Source organism: Populus euphratica, unplaced genomic scaffold (assembly GCF_000495115.2).
Source record: "Populus euphratica unplaced genomic scaffold, PopEup_1.0 scaffold478.1, whole genome shotgun sequence".
Classification (NCBI taxonomy): Eukaryota; Viridiplantae; Streptophyta; class Magnoliopsida; order Malpighiales; family Salicaceae; genus Populus; species Populus euphratica.
In genome coordinates, this window is record NW_011500352.1 from 107,406 (window position 1) to 124,725 (window position 17,320).

The 17,320-nt window shown below is 30.4% G+C and overlaps 3 protein-coding genes across 3 annotated transcripts; 2 read left to right on the top strand and 1 right to left on the bottom strand.

The window, feature by feature from the left end:
- Positions 1 to 377: 377 nt before the first annotated feature.
- On the top strand, positions 378 to 1,418 carry LOC105113968 (putative UDP-glucose flavonoid 3-O-glucosyltransferase 3). The gene is made up of 2 exons (XM_011010339.1): positions 378 to 916; positions 1,139 to 1,418. Exons 1-2 carry the CDS (start codon positions 378 to 380, stop codon positions 1,416 to 1,418), a joined length of 819 nt encoding a protein of 272 aa, XP_011008641.1.
- An 11,229-nt stretch (positions 1,419 to 12,647) lies between these two features.
- Positions 12,648 to 13,574, bottom strand: LOC105113956 (probable long-chain-alcohol O-fatty-acyltransferase 3). Its single transcript, XM_011010328.1, has one exon. The coding sequence runs from the start codon at positions 13,572 to 13,574 to the stop codon at positions 12,774 to 12,776; it is 801 nt and encodes a 266-aa protein (XP_011008630.1). The 3' UTR covers positions 12,648 to 12,773.
- Positions 13,575 to 16,607: 3,033 nt separating this feature from the next.
- LOC105113957 (uncharacterized) lies at positions 16,608 to 17,265 on the top strand. The gene has a single exon (XM_011010329.1). It carries the CDS (start codon positions 16,722 to 16,724, stop codon positions 17,073 to 17,075), a length of 354 nt encoding a protein of 117 aa, XP_011008631.1. The 5' UTR covers positions 16,608 to 16,721; the 3' UTR covers positions 17,076 to 17,265.
- Positions 17,266 to 17,320: the final 55 nt, after the last annotated feature.

Below are 17,320 nucleotides of genomic sequence, written 5' to 3' on the forward strand. Positions count from 1 at the left end.
CTTTGAAGTAGGGACGACATCTCTTGACTTCTTGGTTAACCATGAATTTTTGTCGGAAAAACAGTCATCGCTATAATTATTGTAAGAAAAAAATTAATTAAAATCTTACTAGGTACCCAATTTTTTCTTCACCCAAGTCTTCAACGAATGGCAACTCTCAATATGTGGAAATCAATATATTCTCAGACATTATTCAGAGTAAAAGAGCATTGAATTCCCACTAGATCTAGCATATTATAACTCAGTCCCAAATTGTGTGTCCACAAAAGAGCACAAAGGAGTCAAAAACCTTACATATCCTCCAAAAATGGCACCGAAGAAATTAAGCCCTGGTTGTCTTTGTCCTAGCACCAGGGATTGGTCACCTTGTATCAGTCATGGAGTTTGCAAAACGTTTGCTTGATAGAGATGACAGTTTCTCCACCACAATGCTTCTTATGCCCCCACCATTTGCACATAATGCTGCAACATATGCTGAGAAACTTAATACATCTCATCCTGAGTTTCAATTCCGAGGTCTTCCTTCTGTGACCCCGCTACCCCTAGAATATGTTCTAGCTAGTCCTGAACATTTTGTTTCAATTTTCATTGCTGATCATAGAGATCATGTTAAGGATGCAATTTTCAACAATGTTTTGTCCAACAAGTCACCTGGTTTGGTTCTTGATTTGTTCTGTCCTCCCTTCGTTGATGTTGCAAAAGACCTCGGTGTTCCTTCTTATATTTTCTTCGCTTCTGGTGCTGCTTTTCTTGGTTCTATGCTTTACCTTCCTGATAGATTTCACAAGGGAGGGACCACCTTCAAACCAACTGATCCTGACTCTATCATCCCTAGTTACATGAACCCAGTTTCCTCCAAGGTTTTGCCTAATTTGTTGTTCCATGGAGGGTACTCGACTTTTGTGTGCCGTAAAGGGTATTATTGTGAATACATTTGCTGAGCTAGAATCCCATGCTGTTACCTATCTTAATGGTGGGGCCAGTGGTTTATCACAAAGGCAACAGTCCAGTAGCTGATGGGTGTTGGGTGTGGACACAACATGGTTGGTGCTCAGTAGCTGATGGGAACCAACGTGATGAGATCATGAAGTTCCTTGATGCTAAGCCAAAAAAGTCTGGTGTTCTTGTGCTTTGGAAGTCACGGGAGCTTTAGGGAGCCTCAATTGAAAGAGAGTGCACCTGGGCTCTCGCAAAGTAAACGAAGGTTCTTGCGGACTATAGAAAGAATATATATTAGTGATGTTGTGAAGGCAGACAAAATAGCAAAAGCTGTGAAAGATTTGATTGAAGGTTCCAGTGAGGTAAAAAGCAGGGTCAAAGCAATGAGTGAAATTGGAAGGAAAGCTTTGTTGGAAAGTGGATCTTCATTTGTGGCATTTGAAACCTTGGTCAGTGTTTTGTCAGGAAACAAGGCTTGAAGAGGTTCTTTACCGTGTTTATCTTGTTGTGTTTAGGTTCTTGTGGGATGGCGATGTTAGTGCTATGCATCAAGCCTTCACCCTTATAGATGTGATTTTTTTTTTTAGATGAGTTAATGGTTGGTTTTATAATAATTCAAAATGTTTTTAACTTGGAATTATAGTAAAATAATATTTTTTTTATTTTTAAAAAAATTAATTTTAATATTAAATCAAACAGAGGCTTATACTCTTAATACTCTCTCCAATCAAATTATCTCCAGTAAATCAAGAAAATTTAAAACTTATCAATCATTTAAAATATTTTGTTTTATGCCCACTTTGAAAAACTTCATCTGCTATCTATCTTCCTCGCCATGCTTGGGCTTGTAAATATTAAATTATCCATGAAATGTAAATGAGTGGTACTGGATGGTCGATGAGTGTGTGAATGTGTGCGCGCTCGCTAGGGACAAGGAAGTTGCAATAAATTCGTCAAATTGCTATCAATTAATTGTGTTGGTTGGAGATGAATCTTGCTATTTGAATATTCGGGGCATTAACCCTTGCCACATTCTTTAGATATGCAATGCAACACGAGGATCTTACAAGAAAAAATCACAGAAGCACAAATTCTTGAACTTGAAATCTTTAGTAGAAATCCTAAGTCATAATTTTGCTTGAATGTTCCATTATGGTTCATATTTGGGCGTGTTCTTCGTTCGACTAAAATGAATCACAAACATAACAGGAGCCCAAAGGCAATTAGGAGTAAAACCCAATAGACTTCAGTTTAAGAAGAAGAACCAAAAACATCAATTTGGATTGTTGAGCTCAGAGCAATGGAGATATGATCTGACTTTGATAGTGCCCATAACTTGTCATGATCATCAATTTGGTTTTGATTGAATGATATTTATCACAGTACACTGCGGTCCGAAGAACGGGCGGATCTATCTACCAATTGAACAAACATCTTTAGTTATTTAGTTGCTTTATTGTCTTGATATTTTAGTTGTTTTCGTTATTGTAATTTTAAAAAATAAATCAAAAAAATTAAAAAAAAAATATTATAATATTTTTCAATCAAGATTTCAAAATAAAGTTTGAAATAAAATTGTGATATGTGTTAATTACTTAAATACTTTAAAATACATGGATATGTAAAACACAAACCGCACCAAAAAAAAATCTTTTTTATTTAACTAATTGGCTACTTTTGTTTTTTTAAATCTTTAAATTATAGTTATCAAACTTAATTTAAAACTTAGATGTTGAATTGGTAAAGTTGATCCACAAATCAATGGATCTAGCCTAAAATAATGTGATTTTAGCTTTTTTTAAAAAAAACATAATTGATGTTATTATTAAAAAAAAAAACCTAGAATGATAATTTTTGAATAAAAAATATTAAAAACAAATCATGGGATTTAACTTTATCTTATCATCCTTGAATTTAACTAAGTAGTAAAATAACCTTTTAAAACAAGATTCTGATTTTAAAAGCCATCGAACCAATAACTCATCAAATTAAACCTGTTTTAATATAATTATACTTAAAACATTGTAAAAAATCATTTTAATTTTTTTACTAAAAATCATTTTTATTTTATATTAAATCATTTTAATATAATGATGTCAAGATTAAATTTTAAAAAATATAAAAAATATTTTAATACATTTCTATATAAATAGCATTTTAAACTTTCATCACTACTACACTTTCAAAACTTGCCAGGGCATTGCGATTCCTCCACCGTATAAAACCTAACAACTATATATCAATTAACTTCTTCAAATAATATAAGATATGATTTTTAAGTTATTTCTCCACTGGGCTAACGATTATGTAACACAGGAAGATTATTTCCATTAAGCCCAAACCAAAGGTCCAAAACCAAACATAAACGGGACAACATTACATTAAAAAAATGAGGTGTTTTTACTGTGTACTTTAAACTAAATATTTTCTTATAAATCACCATGAATAGAATAGTTAGTTTGTTTTAAGGTTTTAAATTTAGTCTTTAATTATTTTTTTTTGTATAATTGAACATTTTTAAGCCCAAGTTAATAACTAATTAATTCTTTTTTTCTTGTTTAAAGAAAGAAATTGAAAAACAAAAATTTAAAGTGATAAATACAAAGAAAATATATGGCAACTTCGAAGTTCACAGAAACTTAAGCTTGATCCCATCCTTTTGAATTACTATGTAATTGGTCTCTTTTATCATAAATTAGATTTTGATATCAAAATTCATTTTCTATTTTTTTTTTCATGCATGAGAGAGGGTCATTGGATTTTAGTATAAAGAGAGTTTTTTTTATGCTGATTTTGACGGTAAAAATAAGCATTATTTTAGCATAAATTGGTTTTTTTATTTTTATTAATTTTAATTTTCAATATTGTATTAATTAGGGATTGAACTTTACAAAAAAAAAAAAAAAAGAGCAATCAAGGAACAAAGACAAATTAACCAACCTTATGAATGCACGGATTTTTGTTCTTGAGAAATAAAAGCCTCACACCTAGAGCCTAGTACATTTTTCTCCTTTACCACCATAACTTGGTTAGCAATTGCTTAATGATTTTCCTAATCGTAATCCTAATCAACACAACAAAAATAGCCGACCCTCTCTTTTTTTTCCTAAAAGAAATTCCCCAAGAATTAATTCATAGCATTCGCATAATAAGAAATTTAATCACACTAATTCCAATTTTTGTTCGACCATTTGTCTTCTTCTTACAAATGTTAGGATATCCTTTACAGACTATTCATATATAAAATAATGGATTAATTGTGGAATTTTTGTCTCGTTGATGCTCTAACCAAATCCCAAAAATAATGTTGTTATTTGCACTTAAAATTCCTTTGCCGAGAATTTAATAGGTATTAGAGTGTACATGTACACAATGAAAATAACCTTCTTTCAAATAATATATTCCCACCTTATTTTATTTTTTTTAAGTTGAAACTTAAACTATGTTGCCCGTACAATCTTGATATACTCAGATAATTTTGTTCATCTCTGTATTCTGGTTAAGTCGATCAAGATTCTCGACTATTAGCTTGATTGTGAAACAAGATTCTTTTTGTGCACGATCATGGTTATTAATTACTTGGATATATAGGAATAGAATATGATCTCAATTCCCCCCCCACACGTCTCTTTTTAGCTCTAGAATCGTGTGCCCATCCCTTCGTCTTGATGTCCTCTCTCTTTTCTTCCTTTCCTTTCCAAAAGGATATGCCGATCTGGGACACACCGGGCAACCAACAATGTATAAAGCAATTGAAAAAGGTATTCAATGTGATGGAGATATAGCTTTATATTGAGAGTTAAATATAACTATCATTATGTTATGTTATTTATCATCAAAATTAATGAAAATACATAAGATAATTTACACATAATTAAGCTCAGATTTTGTATATTTTAAACTACATATACCCTTCGTTAAGGATAAAAAGAAAGAAAAAAAATAAGATTCTAAATGAAGCTTGATATACTGCGATTTAATATTCAGTTCTTTCTAGTTATAAGTTAAATTACTCCGCATGTGACAAGTTTTGAAAAAAATTCTGTCCTTTTTTCTTCAATTTCTTTCTATTTTAAATATATAAAATCATAACTTTATCAAACACAAATCAAGTAAAATAAAGAAAGATTACAAACACTAACTTTTGTTAAGATCAACAGCTGACAAGTAGTGTAGACACAAAAAAGAGGTCATGCTGTTAAGAAAAATCTTTAGCACACATCAATTCAGTAAAGTAAACAGAAGAAAAATCTTGAATGAGGTTGGCTGTCCGTCTTGGATTCATATCAAATCAGTTAAAGCACATGATGAATGGGCCACAGGAAATAAAACATGTCAAGAACATATGGGGTATTGTAAGGATGGTTCTTGCAACTTGAAAGTGCTCTAGACGCATAGTCTCCTCACAATTTGAGGAAACATAGCTTGAAAATGGGAGGTGGCTTGCCCAACTTCCTCTTGGTATGGATACTAGTCTTAGCACTACTTTGCTATTGTCACAAAATAGGTAAGTTGATCGACAAAGGAACAACTAGGCTCCTTGCTATCCTCCCAGTCATATGCATATTTCTTGTCCTTCCTCTCTATATCTCTGTCTTCAATCTTAGAGCTCTTTCTTCTTTCTTCCTCTCTTGGCTTGCAAACTTCAAGCTTCTTCTCTTTGCCTTAGACCAAGGCCCTTTATCACCCCAACCACCCCTCTCTTTTCCACAATTTATTGCCTTAGCTTGCCTTCCCATCAATATTCAACAAAACCCTCCACCAAATTTATCACCTCATAGTCAAGAGCTTGTAAATGTTAATGATAATCAAGATCTTGAGAAGCTTGTAAATGTCGAAGACAACGATACCCCATCTCAAGAAGTCCCCAGAGAAGGCCTGAGCACACCTCCAAAATATTTCATAAAGTTTCTACTACTGGTCTTATTTGGTTACATGTACACCAAAGAAGAATATATCCATTCAAAAATCATATTGCTAGTCTATCTTATCCACATTTATATTGGTCTCGAATTAATCTTAGCCATGGTTGGAGCCGTAGCTCGAGCCTTCCTTGGTATAGAACTGGAGCCACAATTTGATGAGCCATACCTAGCTAGCTCATTGCAAGACTTTTGGGGCAAAAGATGGAACCTGACGGTGACTAGTGTCCTACACCCTGCGGTATTCAATCCTGTGAGATCCATTTTTAGCCGTTTTATGACAAAAAAATGGACCCCATTACCAGCTGCGATCGCATCATTTTTGGTTTCTGGCATCATGCACGAGCTGATTTTCTATCACATTGGACGCCGAAAGCCAACTTGGGAGGTCACATGCCTCTTTCTCTTGCATGGTGTTTGCTTGACTATTGAAATTGTTATCAAGAGGGAATTAAATTGTTCATGGGGATTGCCTAGGGTGGTGGCAGCACCACTTGTGGTGGGGTTTGTGGTGGCCACTGCCATGTGGTTGTTCATGCCGACAGTGGTACGTTGCAAGATTGATGCTGAGGCAAGAATGGAAATAATTGCTTTCATTAATTTTGTGAAGGGTGTATTCATCTACTTGAAAAATTTATTGTGAAAAGTAAAAAAATATTTTATATATTAGCTAAAATTTATTTTCATCTTATTCTGAAGTTATTCAAGGGATATTCTGGCATGTCTTTGACTACAAATATTGTTTGAAGAGGTCAAGAAAAAAAATTATCTGAGATCTTCTATAAAGAAATTTCGAATTTGGACTCTGTGTGAACTCTCCCTTCAAATTACTTAGTCGTTTGAGATGGCTACTGCCTTGTGGTTGTTCATGCCGGCAGTGGGACGATGCAAGGTTGACGTTGAGGCACGCCTGGCGCAGCTGGCATGAGGCTCCAGCAGCAGCCCATGGGTGCTGCAGTTGAACCGTTGGCGAGGCAGCATCCATGCTCGCACCTGGCAGCCATAAAAGCGATTTTTTTTTTCTCGTAATTTCTGGTAAGTTCTGGCCAGAATATCAGATTCCGGCCAGATCTGGACGGAACAGTAACCATTTATTTAAAAAAAAATAATAAATTTTGCTAATAAGATTATTTTAAAATTAATATTAATAACAATTAAAACACAAACAAAAACTTTAATGGTCTAACTATTGTTTTTCTATCACTGTCAGGTTTTCTAATATATATATACACATAGAACAAAAACTATAAATTAAAAAAATATTAGAAAATTAAAAAAAATATTAGAATTTCAATAATCTTGTTAAATGAAACTAAGTTTTTTAAAAATTTATATGAAAATTATTTAAATATTAGATATTTTTTTATTTTAAATATTTATTTTAATATTGAATTATTGTAAATTACAAGTCTTTTAAGTATCTGACTCTAACAATAATCTAGACGAATTACTATTAAAAAATCTTCTAAATTATTTTAGAAAAGAAAGGTTGTTATTTTTTTTAGTGTTAGCTCTTTATTTTTGTGTTTTAGATATTTATAAATTTTTTTCTACTCATCTTAAAAAATAAAAGGCATAACTTTTTTTATTTATAAGGAAATATAAAAACTATATAAATAACAAAATATCAAATTTTCTTTTAAATAATATTACATATATTATTTTAATCGTTAATTTTAGAAATTTATTTAATCACGTTACTACTTGAATTATAATCCCATGTAATAATTATATTAATTCTAGTTTGTAATTTCTAAAATTTATTTATATTCAAGTTACACTTGATTAATTATCCCGTTTTATTTTATAACCAATGATTCAACCCATTAGGTTTCTTAATAAATTGATTCAAATATAAATCATAATTCTAAATAAAATAGGAGTAAAAAAATTAATTTATTATCAATTTAAAAATTATTTATATTTAAAAATTAAGTACAATGTTCAAAACCTGTTATGATCTTTCAAAATTTATGAGAATAATTTTTTTGTTCACAAAAAATATAATATATGCTAGTTTCAACAATTTTATTTGATATTCAGTCTTAATAGAGCATTAATTAAAAATATTCAGAAACAATAATTTGATAAAATAAGAATCTTATAGTTATAACAATTTTATAATTTTTTTTATAAAATATTTTTTTCTAAGAATTTTATTTTTATTTTAGATTTATTAATAAAATATTTTATAAATATTAAAAATAAATAAATTTTTATTAATAAATTAAATATATTTACATAATCAAATTTCAATGTTGCATGTAACAAAAATACCATCAGTCCAATAAGTAAACCATCCAGCAATCATGCATTCACATGACTAATTTTTATATCAACCTAGTTTATGAACCAAAAATATTTTTAATTGGCTGGTAATAGATTCCACTGTGCAATGTACAAACGTCGTTCTAAAATCAGCTGGTTGATCTAATAATTTTCAACAATAGTCATTATCAAAAGATAATGCTTGAATTTCAACCCAAAAAAAAAGATAATGCTTGAATAAAAAACATTCTCCTACTCAAATGATAATTATACTTGAATGAAAAGATCGAAAATATCACAATGCCCTAGCCTTCACGTTTATCGTTCAATTTTGCTATAAATTAAGGTGAAGTTTGAATAAAAAAACTTCATAGGAGAAAAGGACACTAGTTGCTGTTAAGCTAGTTGTCCTAGTTTGATCGAATATAGTTTGGCTCACCAAATTAATTTAATTTGAACCTGGTATATTTAACATATAACCTAATTTAAATTTTGAAAAATCATTAGAAAATTGAGTCAGTCAACCTGTTATCCAATCACCTTCGTCAAAATCCATTCTACTTTTTCCTTTTTTTTAAAAAAAAAAGGAAGTGTTGTAACTTAAAAAAAATAAATTAAAATGTTATGTTTAATAGTCAAAACAATGTCAGTGTTCTGACTATTTTTATATCATTTTAAATTTATGGGCCGAGTATAATAGCTTTTGAGTGGCCGTCACATGTCTTCTCACATACAGTATAAACTGCTATGTTTCTGCCACACGTTCGCCCTCACTGGGCTTGTCGGTTCTGTTTTCTTCAAGTTGATTTGATGTCTCATGCATGCCCTCAGTTGACCAAACCGTCGAGTTCATACATAGCCAGCTATTAATTATCCTTGCCTCCTGTAGTTATGGGAATGGCTGCAAACAAGAAAAGCTGAAGGCTAATGAAAGTGGCTACATCTATTAAAACTTATAATTAAGAATTTAGAAAGAGATATTTGCTGATTGGTGTGTTATCTGCAAACATGTTATGACTGTTGTTTATTGTTTTTTTTTTGCATGTAATATTACTTCGGATTAGATAAATATTTGGAATCCTTTCCCGTTAATATACACACCTGTCTGTCTATATTGGATCGTCTAGCTATGCTTTATGTGACCAGGTATATCAATGAGGCACTTGGATTGATCTTACTTTCCTTTAACGATGGGAGTCCAAAAGACTCTGCCTCGGGAAAAGATCCTTCCGTAAATAGTCAAAAAACTGATATTGTTGGCAATATCAAGGAATGTATAGAGCTGTCTAAACTTGATGATCACATGGGTCATGACTCACAATATGCAGGAACATCCTGCTTAGAGGTCATCCCTCTCTTTGCCACGTTTCATTGTCTTTCTTGCTTCGCTGTCAAGACTCGACAGGACCCTCCACCAATAATACTACCTCATGATCAAGAGCTTGTAAATGTTGCCGACAGTCAAGATCTTGAGAAGCTTGTGAATGTTGAAACCCAATCTGGAGAAATCCCACTAAAAGGCCTTAAATCACCTCTGAACTATGCCTTGAAGGTTGGTTACATTTATACCATAGACGAATATATCCATCCAAAAATCATATTGCTACTCTATGTTTTATATAGGTCTAGAACTAATCTTAGGCATGGTTGGAGCCCTAGCTCGAGCCACAATTGATGAGCCATACCTCTCGAGCTCACTGCAAAACTTCTGGAGTAAAAGAAGGAACCTAATGGTCACTAGTATCTTGCATCCAACTGTATACAATCCAATCCGGTCATCTTCTGTACGTTGGATTGCAAAAAAGAGGGCTCCATTACCCGATGATCGGCAGATTTTTGGTCTCTGGCCTCATGCACGAGCTGATTTTCTATCACATTCGACTCCAAAAGCCACTGTGGGAGGTGGCTTGCTTCTTTCTCTTGCATGGTTTTTGCTTGGCTATTGAAATTGGTATCAAGAGAGAAATAAAGTGCACATGGGGATTGCCTAGGGTGGTAGCAGCACCGCTTGTAATGGGGTTTGTTCATGCCAACGTGGTACGGTGGAAGATTGATGTTGAGGCAAGTATGGAGACCATTTCTTTCTTGAATTTTGTGAAAGGCACATTTATCTAGTTGAGAGATGTTTTTATTGATCATAAAGTTTAGATTGGTAGGTAATTTTTGTTGCGATAAGTTAGCTTCTTCTTTTTTTTTTTCTTCATTTTTGGTCCTCGTACTTGGTCAGGTTTGAATCTCGTAACTAGGAAGGGTACCTTCTTAATCATCAAGCAAATCTTTTTAGATTGCTCCTCATCAACTCTTAAATTTTAACGTTATGCCTTAATATTGATACTTATAAAGTTCAATTCATGCAGAAAGAAAACTTCTCGAATGCCTCATTTGTTCGAGTTTGGCCAATTTTCTAAATTCAACCATCAAAGAACGTAATTTAAAATCCAGCCACAAAAGAATTTCGTCTTCGCAATTTTGTTTATTTATTTATTTCCTTTTAACTTTCTTCTACACAGCTCCTCTATCCATTATTAGCTGAAAGTTGGTCCTGGCTTTAACTCCAATATTCAATGCGAGTACAGGGAAATGGAGCTAGCAGGTAAGAAATTAAATATATGGTTTCGAGGAGTAGCTGCCCCACTTGCAACCAGAGTACAGTCTTACCGGAAATAGTTGGGTTGAGTTTAAATCAATAATAGTATTTAATTTTAATTTTCATATTTTATAAATTATAAATTTGATTCACTTAGTTTTATTTTTATTTGAGGGGATTAAATATATCTTTTATGGTTATTTCATATATTTATATATTTTTGGGTGAGCTTACACCTCTAAATCTAATTTTCATAGCTTATATTACCATTAAATTCTAGTTACATCCTCTTTTTTCCTAACTAAAAACAAGCTTTTTTTTTTGTTAAGTTAAAAAAATCTAATAAAAAATACACTAACAAAGATTTTAGAGCCAAAACATTTCTAAATAAAATAAAAACAAATGCTCAGTATACTAATTATCAAATATAAAAACAAAAAAAATATAATATAAGTATTGAATATAGTTGATTGGGTTTCTAAAATCTTACCATGATATCTATTTTATAGGGTTTTTTAATTTATTATCATATGTAATATTCACATTATTTAGGCTGAGTCGGTCATATAATATAGATGAATTAGTTTTTTTTAAAAAAACCGTTAGATGCAACTCTACTTATTTTTATAGTTATATAATTTAATTTGGATCATGAATTAAATATGTTAACTTAAATTAACTTAGATTTATTAAAAATAACATTGTTTTAAGATTTTTTTTACAAAAAAAATTAAAATGACTTCAATTTTATCTTTTAAAAAATAAAAATAATTAAACCAACTTTTACCATAGTTTTAACCGGGTAGATAAAATTTTAACCAGGTAACTTTGAAGCCAGTTCAACATGAAATTTGGCCCAGAATAGTTACAAGTTTAATAACACTGCCTGTACCTTTTTGCTGTACGTTGACCTTGTCTGTTTTTTTTTATTTTTAGAAAGTAGAAAACATTTGTTTATAGACAAAGAGAAGCATAATACTGGAAAGAATTTGTAAACAAAAGTGAAGTTACAATTTTCCTAGGGAGGAAACAAGTACAGTAAAAATGGTAACTAATTTCGATTACGCAAGTGATTATCATTTGTATTATATTAATTCTCTATGACCCATAAGCTTGCTGGTAATTTCATATCCAAATCACAAATATAGTGCTTTGCAGATTTCAAGGCATTGAAACTATCGAGACTAGCATTGCATTTCATGCTAATTAACTGCAAACCCTTGATTTGATCCTAGTTTACTGGAGAATATTTCTCTTCTTCATTGATCCATGGATCAATATTTATAGCATATTTAAAAACGTGATGTAAATTATATTTTTTAAAAATTTAAGGGCATATTTAAAAATATGATGTAAAGTATACTTTTTAAAAATTTAATTTTTTTATTAAATTTTAATATATTTTATATATTTTGAAATGTTTTAATATACTGATAATAAAAATAATTTTTAAAAAATAAAAAATATTAACATATATTTAAACATGAAAAATTATGTAAAAAATATTGATACCTACACTACCAAACATGCTTTTATCTCCCAATGGTAGATTGATTTCTTGAAATAAATGTTATCTCCAAATTCCACAAAACATGAAAAATTATTTAAAAAATAACAATAATTATACTACCAAACGTGTTTTTGTTTTTATCTCCAAATTGTAGATTGATTTTTTGAAATAAATGTTATCTCCAAATTCCACATATACTTTTTTATATCAATAAATTTATTATTTTATTGGAACCAACATCAACATCGATCAAGATTTTTATTGTTTGAACTTTTGGGGCTATTTTGATTATTTAATTGTTCACAAAAAAATAAGATGAATACCTCACTAGAATATCCAGTAAAAATATCAAAATAACTCTAGCTCAGAAGCATGTAATTTTTTATAGAAAAAACAAAATATTCATTACATTATAGCGGGTAACAGTAAAATATGAGAGTAGGAAAACCTGCATGTAGCTCTTGGAACAATTGATAGGGTTTCAAGTGATCTATTATCTGAAAGGTAAAATCTTTGGCCTGAAGCCACATTCATTTCGTCCACTCCTCTATACAGGCAGTACAAGAAAGCAAGAAAATGTGAATGACACAAACGCAAGTGTCAAAACATTTGAAACTGTCGGGTGAACGGGTGTCCACCCCTTAACCCTAGCCAAATACTTCAATGCTCCCTCGAAAACCATGGAAATTCCTTGCAAGACAAAGAACCAAGTGACCTCCCATGTGGGTCTCGTCCCACAAGAGATGTAGTAGAACATAAGCTCATGCATTATGCCTGAAATCACAAGGGTAGTAATCATGGCCAGTATCCTTGCTTTGCCAACTCCGACGAAACCCACCAAAACATTTTGGGTAGGTTCATATATTGTTTGCCTCAAAATGTTTGAAGACAACCGGTTCCACCTTCTACCCCAAAAATCTTGTAAAGATGTCGCTAGATACGGCTTGTTGAATAGTGTCACTAACTCATACCTTGCCATGATTGATGATAGAGTTTTAAAACTTAAAGAAAGAGTTAAATGTAGGTGAGTATTTTCCTGGATCTTGAGAGGAAAAATGGCAATTGCAACAAAGTCGATGTAGTTTTTGCAGGCAGCGAGAGGTCCTTGGTTGAAACAAAAAAGGAGAAGCTTGAAAGATGTGATCCATGTGATGAAGAAAGATAAGACTCCTCTGAGAAGACTTGATGTGAAATACCAAGGAAAGATGGTCAGTAGGTAAAATGTGGGGAGGAGAAATAAGACCCTTGTCAGGCCTTTTGTCATGTATGTGGCCAGGACATAAGAATACCCTAGTGAAGACAAGAGGAGAGCAATGGGATTGCACAAGTTCTGGGTTTCATCCTCCATTTTAGTTCTCTATCTTTAGATAGCGAAGAAAGCTGTCTATATATATATTTTTTGTATTGGATAAGGCATCAAGGGTGTTCTGTCTCCTTTTATTGTCTTTTTTTTTTTTTACTGGTTTGATTTGGGATTAGAACACTAAAAAAAAAAATTATTAATTTAAAATAAAAATTAAATTTTAATAAAAACAAGTTAAATCTCATACCAAACAATTACTATCAACAGAAACATCATGTAGGCATAAAGACAGACAATAGTGCCTAAAGTTTGAACTTTGTTCCTTGTCATTCATTCTTTCCTCTCAAGAAATTTACTACGCAAATTAATGGAGGGCCCAATGGATCATGATCAGATTTTAGGCTCAAGATTTTATGCTTGACTCCTAATAAGATTGAAATAAGATTTTACAACTAAAGAAAACTACTTCAAATTTTGTATCCTAAAAATAATCATCAAATGTGCTTTAAGGTTGCCTTCGATGCAAAAAAAAAAAACAAATAGAAAATGAATTTTGTTTATGAGAAAAAAATAAAATAAAAAATAAAAAACAAACATCTCTGAAATAATTTTAAAAAATAAGTATATTTACACTCGTGCAAGACACTCAATTGATGTGCCAACTCGTACACATTTAATCGTGCCCTTATCAACAAAACCGTCATGTGGCAATTAATGAGAACTGTAATGTAATATCATCAATAATTGTGGAGTGCTAGAGGGACCATTGTCAATCAATTCCTTCGACAAACTTGCAATGGGATGCAGGTATGATATGGCATGTTTACGCGCTGTTATAAATTTATAAAATAAAAATATTTAATAATATTATAATTATAAATTATTATTTAATAAGTAATATAAATTAAATATATGATAGCGCTGATATTTTATAATAAAAAAATTATATTAGTGATAAAAGAATTAGAGACTAAACAAAATAATTTTAGTAGATAAAATAATTAGAGACTAAACAAAATAATTTTAGTAATTTATAATATTTTGTGAGAAAAAATATAGTGTTTTCGTTATATGATTTAGTTTTTTTATTAATAAAAAGTAAAAAAAATATAAAACTAAATTTTACACCAACTTAATATTAAAAAAAATCAATAAAGATAATTATGGAAGGAAAAAAACTCATAAGAAAAAATATTATAGCAATTGACAATGTTTTGTGAAGAAAACTACATTGCTTTCCCTAATAAAATCGACAAAAGATAATTTAAAAAAATTATAAAAAATTCATTTAGAAAAATATTGTAACAATCCAGTATTTTGTGAGGAAAACAACTATACTTTCCCTATATGATTTAGTTTTATTATAATTATAATTGCTAATCAACTTAATATTAAAAAAAATCGACAAAGATAATTTAAAAATAAATCATAAAAAAATCAAGTGGAAAAAAACTGCAGCAATTCATAGTGTTTTAAAGAAAAAAAAATTACAAAGTTAAATCCTCAACCAATTCAATATTAAAAAAATAAAATCGTTAGAAACAATTTTAGAAAAAAATATAACAAAAAAAAGAAAAAAAACCATGTTGAGAACACTATAGCAATTCACAGTGTTTTGTAATAAAAGTTACAATATTTTTCTATATGATTTAGCCTTATTTGTAATTACTTGTAATTCTAATTCTCTACCATCTCAATATTAAAAAAATAAAATTGATAAAGATAATTTCAAATAAATTATATAAAAAAAATCATATGAAGAGACACTATAGCAATCCACAATGTGTTTGTGAGGAAAGCTACAATGTTCTATCCATATGATTAAGTTTTATTACAAAGTTAAATTCTAACTAATTCAATATTAAAAAATAAAATCGATAAAGATAATTTAAAAAAATATTACAAAAAAAAAACATAAAAGAGACTGGAAAAAAACCAGGTGAGGAAAAACTTTAGCAATCCATAGTATTTTGTAAGGAAAGTTACAGCGTTTTCTCTACATAATTTAACCTTACTTGTATTTACTTGTAATTGTAATTCTTAACCGATTTAATATTTAAAAAATAAAATTAACAAATATAATCTTAGAAGAAATATAAAAAATAAAAAAAACACATGAAAAAAATATTATAGCAATCCACAGTAATTTGTCAGAAAAGTTACAATGCTTTCCTTACATATTATAACTGTAATTCTTAAAATGCTCAATATTAAAAAATAAAATTAAAAAAAATAATTTTGAAGAAAACTAAAAAAAAAAACCATGTGGAAAAATACTGTAACAATCAACAATGTTTTAAAGAAAAAAATTACAAAACTAATTTCTCAATTAGCTAAAAATTAAAAAAATAAAATTAACAAATATAATTTTAAAAAATAAAAAAGTTAAATAGAAAAACCATATAGAAAAACACTATAGTAATCCATAATATTTTAAAGAAAAAAATTATAAATCAAAAATTTTAATCAGCTCAATATTAAAAAAAATATAATTGATAAAGATAATTTTTTTTTAAAAAAAGTAAAACAAAAAAATACACTGTAAATTATTAATTCTCAGTACAATGAGTGTGAATAAATACTGAGTTCCCAACTTTTTTTAGTTTTATGTATATTAACTGTGTTGGTTCATTAAAAGACATGTTTTAAATTAAGTTTTATTTTATAAAATGAATTTTGGTATCATCTTAAATTAATCTAGATTAATATAATATAAATACAAACATAAAAGAAAATGAAATTAAAATTCTCCTTAATTTATTTATTTTAAAATGTTTGAATTAATCTAAATATAAGAAACTAAAAATCGTATTTTACTTTTAATAAAAAAATACAAAAATAAATATATTATTTACCATGATAGTCTAAAATATCAGTGGTGTGATAAATTAAATCGAATTTATAATTTCTCCACAGTTGTGGACAGGATAAAGTAAGACAGTCGACGAGATAAAACGTTGAGCAAACCAAGACACGGCAGACATTCAATGACGTAGTTAATGAGAACACTTAACCTGGAAAACAATGTGAACATAGATGGCACCACTTATGTCTATCTCTTTCATATATACGAGTCACAATGTGAACACTGGGAAACATTTCTCTTAGCTGTTAATCACCAAGAAGTGTATAAAAGAAGCGAAAAGGGTTGTAGCTAATACAAGCAAGGACTAGTCTTTTTGTTTTGAAGAGATGGAGGAGAAGAAGGGATTTGCATATCCTGTCATGTTGATGATGTTACTCATGCTTTCTTTTATGATTTCACCAGCACGGGCCAGCTGCTCTTCGGGTGGGAATGGAACAAAGGGATCAGGAGGAACCAAGCCCTCGGACGGCAGTGGATGCAAAGACTGTGTTCTTGATCAGATGAAGTATGGTTGTCCAACTTGCGTGCCAATTCTGCACTGCATGGCACGGTGCTTGTGGGGTGGTAGCTCAAGGTCCAAGTGTATCACTAGGTGTGATTGCGATGGTGGGAAGCCAACTCTTTCAGATTGCAAGAAATGCATGTCTCGATGCAAATGCAGCTGCGTGGCAATGGCATAGATAGGCATCTATTCAAGGATGCTGCCAACATTTTGCTACTATGAAAGCAGATTTTGAAAGTATAGACAAATATATTTGCTGAGAAGTGTTTTGGTGTGATCTGCTCTGTATTTCTATTAGCTGATGGTTGTAATATTAGAGTTCAGTATTGCTCATGAAAGAAGAAAAACCAATAATTTTTAGAGTTGAATTGTGCAGCCTGTAGCCTAACAAGTCTCTCGATGAATGAATACAAGATAAAAATA

What these genes read in the sequence shown, in the direction of transcription:
- LOC105113968 (XM_011010339.1), top strand. Translation starts at nt 378, where the DNA reads ATGGAGTTTGCAAAACGTTTGCTTGATAGAGATGACAGTTTCTCCACC. An exon ending in ACTTTTGTGTGCCGTAAAGG is followed by an intron (nt 917 to 1,138) that starts GTATTATTGTGA and finishes GTGCTTTGGAAG; the next exon opens with TCACGGGAGCTTTAGGGAGC.
- LOC105113957 (XM_011010329.1), top strand. Translation starts at nt 16,722, where the DNA reads ATGGAGGAGAAGAAGGGATTTGCATATCCTGTCATGTTGATGATGTTA.
- LOC105113956 (XM_011010328.1), bottom strand. Translation starts at nt 13,574, where the DNA reads ATGGAGGATGAAACCCAGAACTTGTGCAATCCCATTGCTCTCCTCTTG.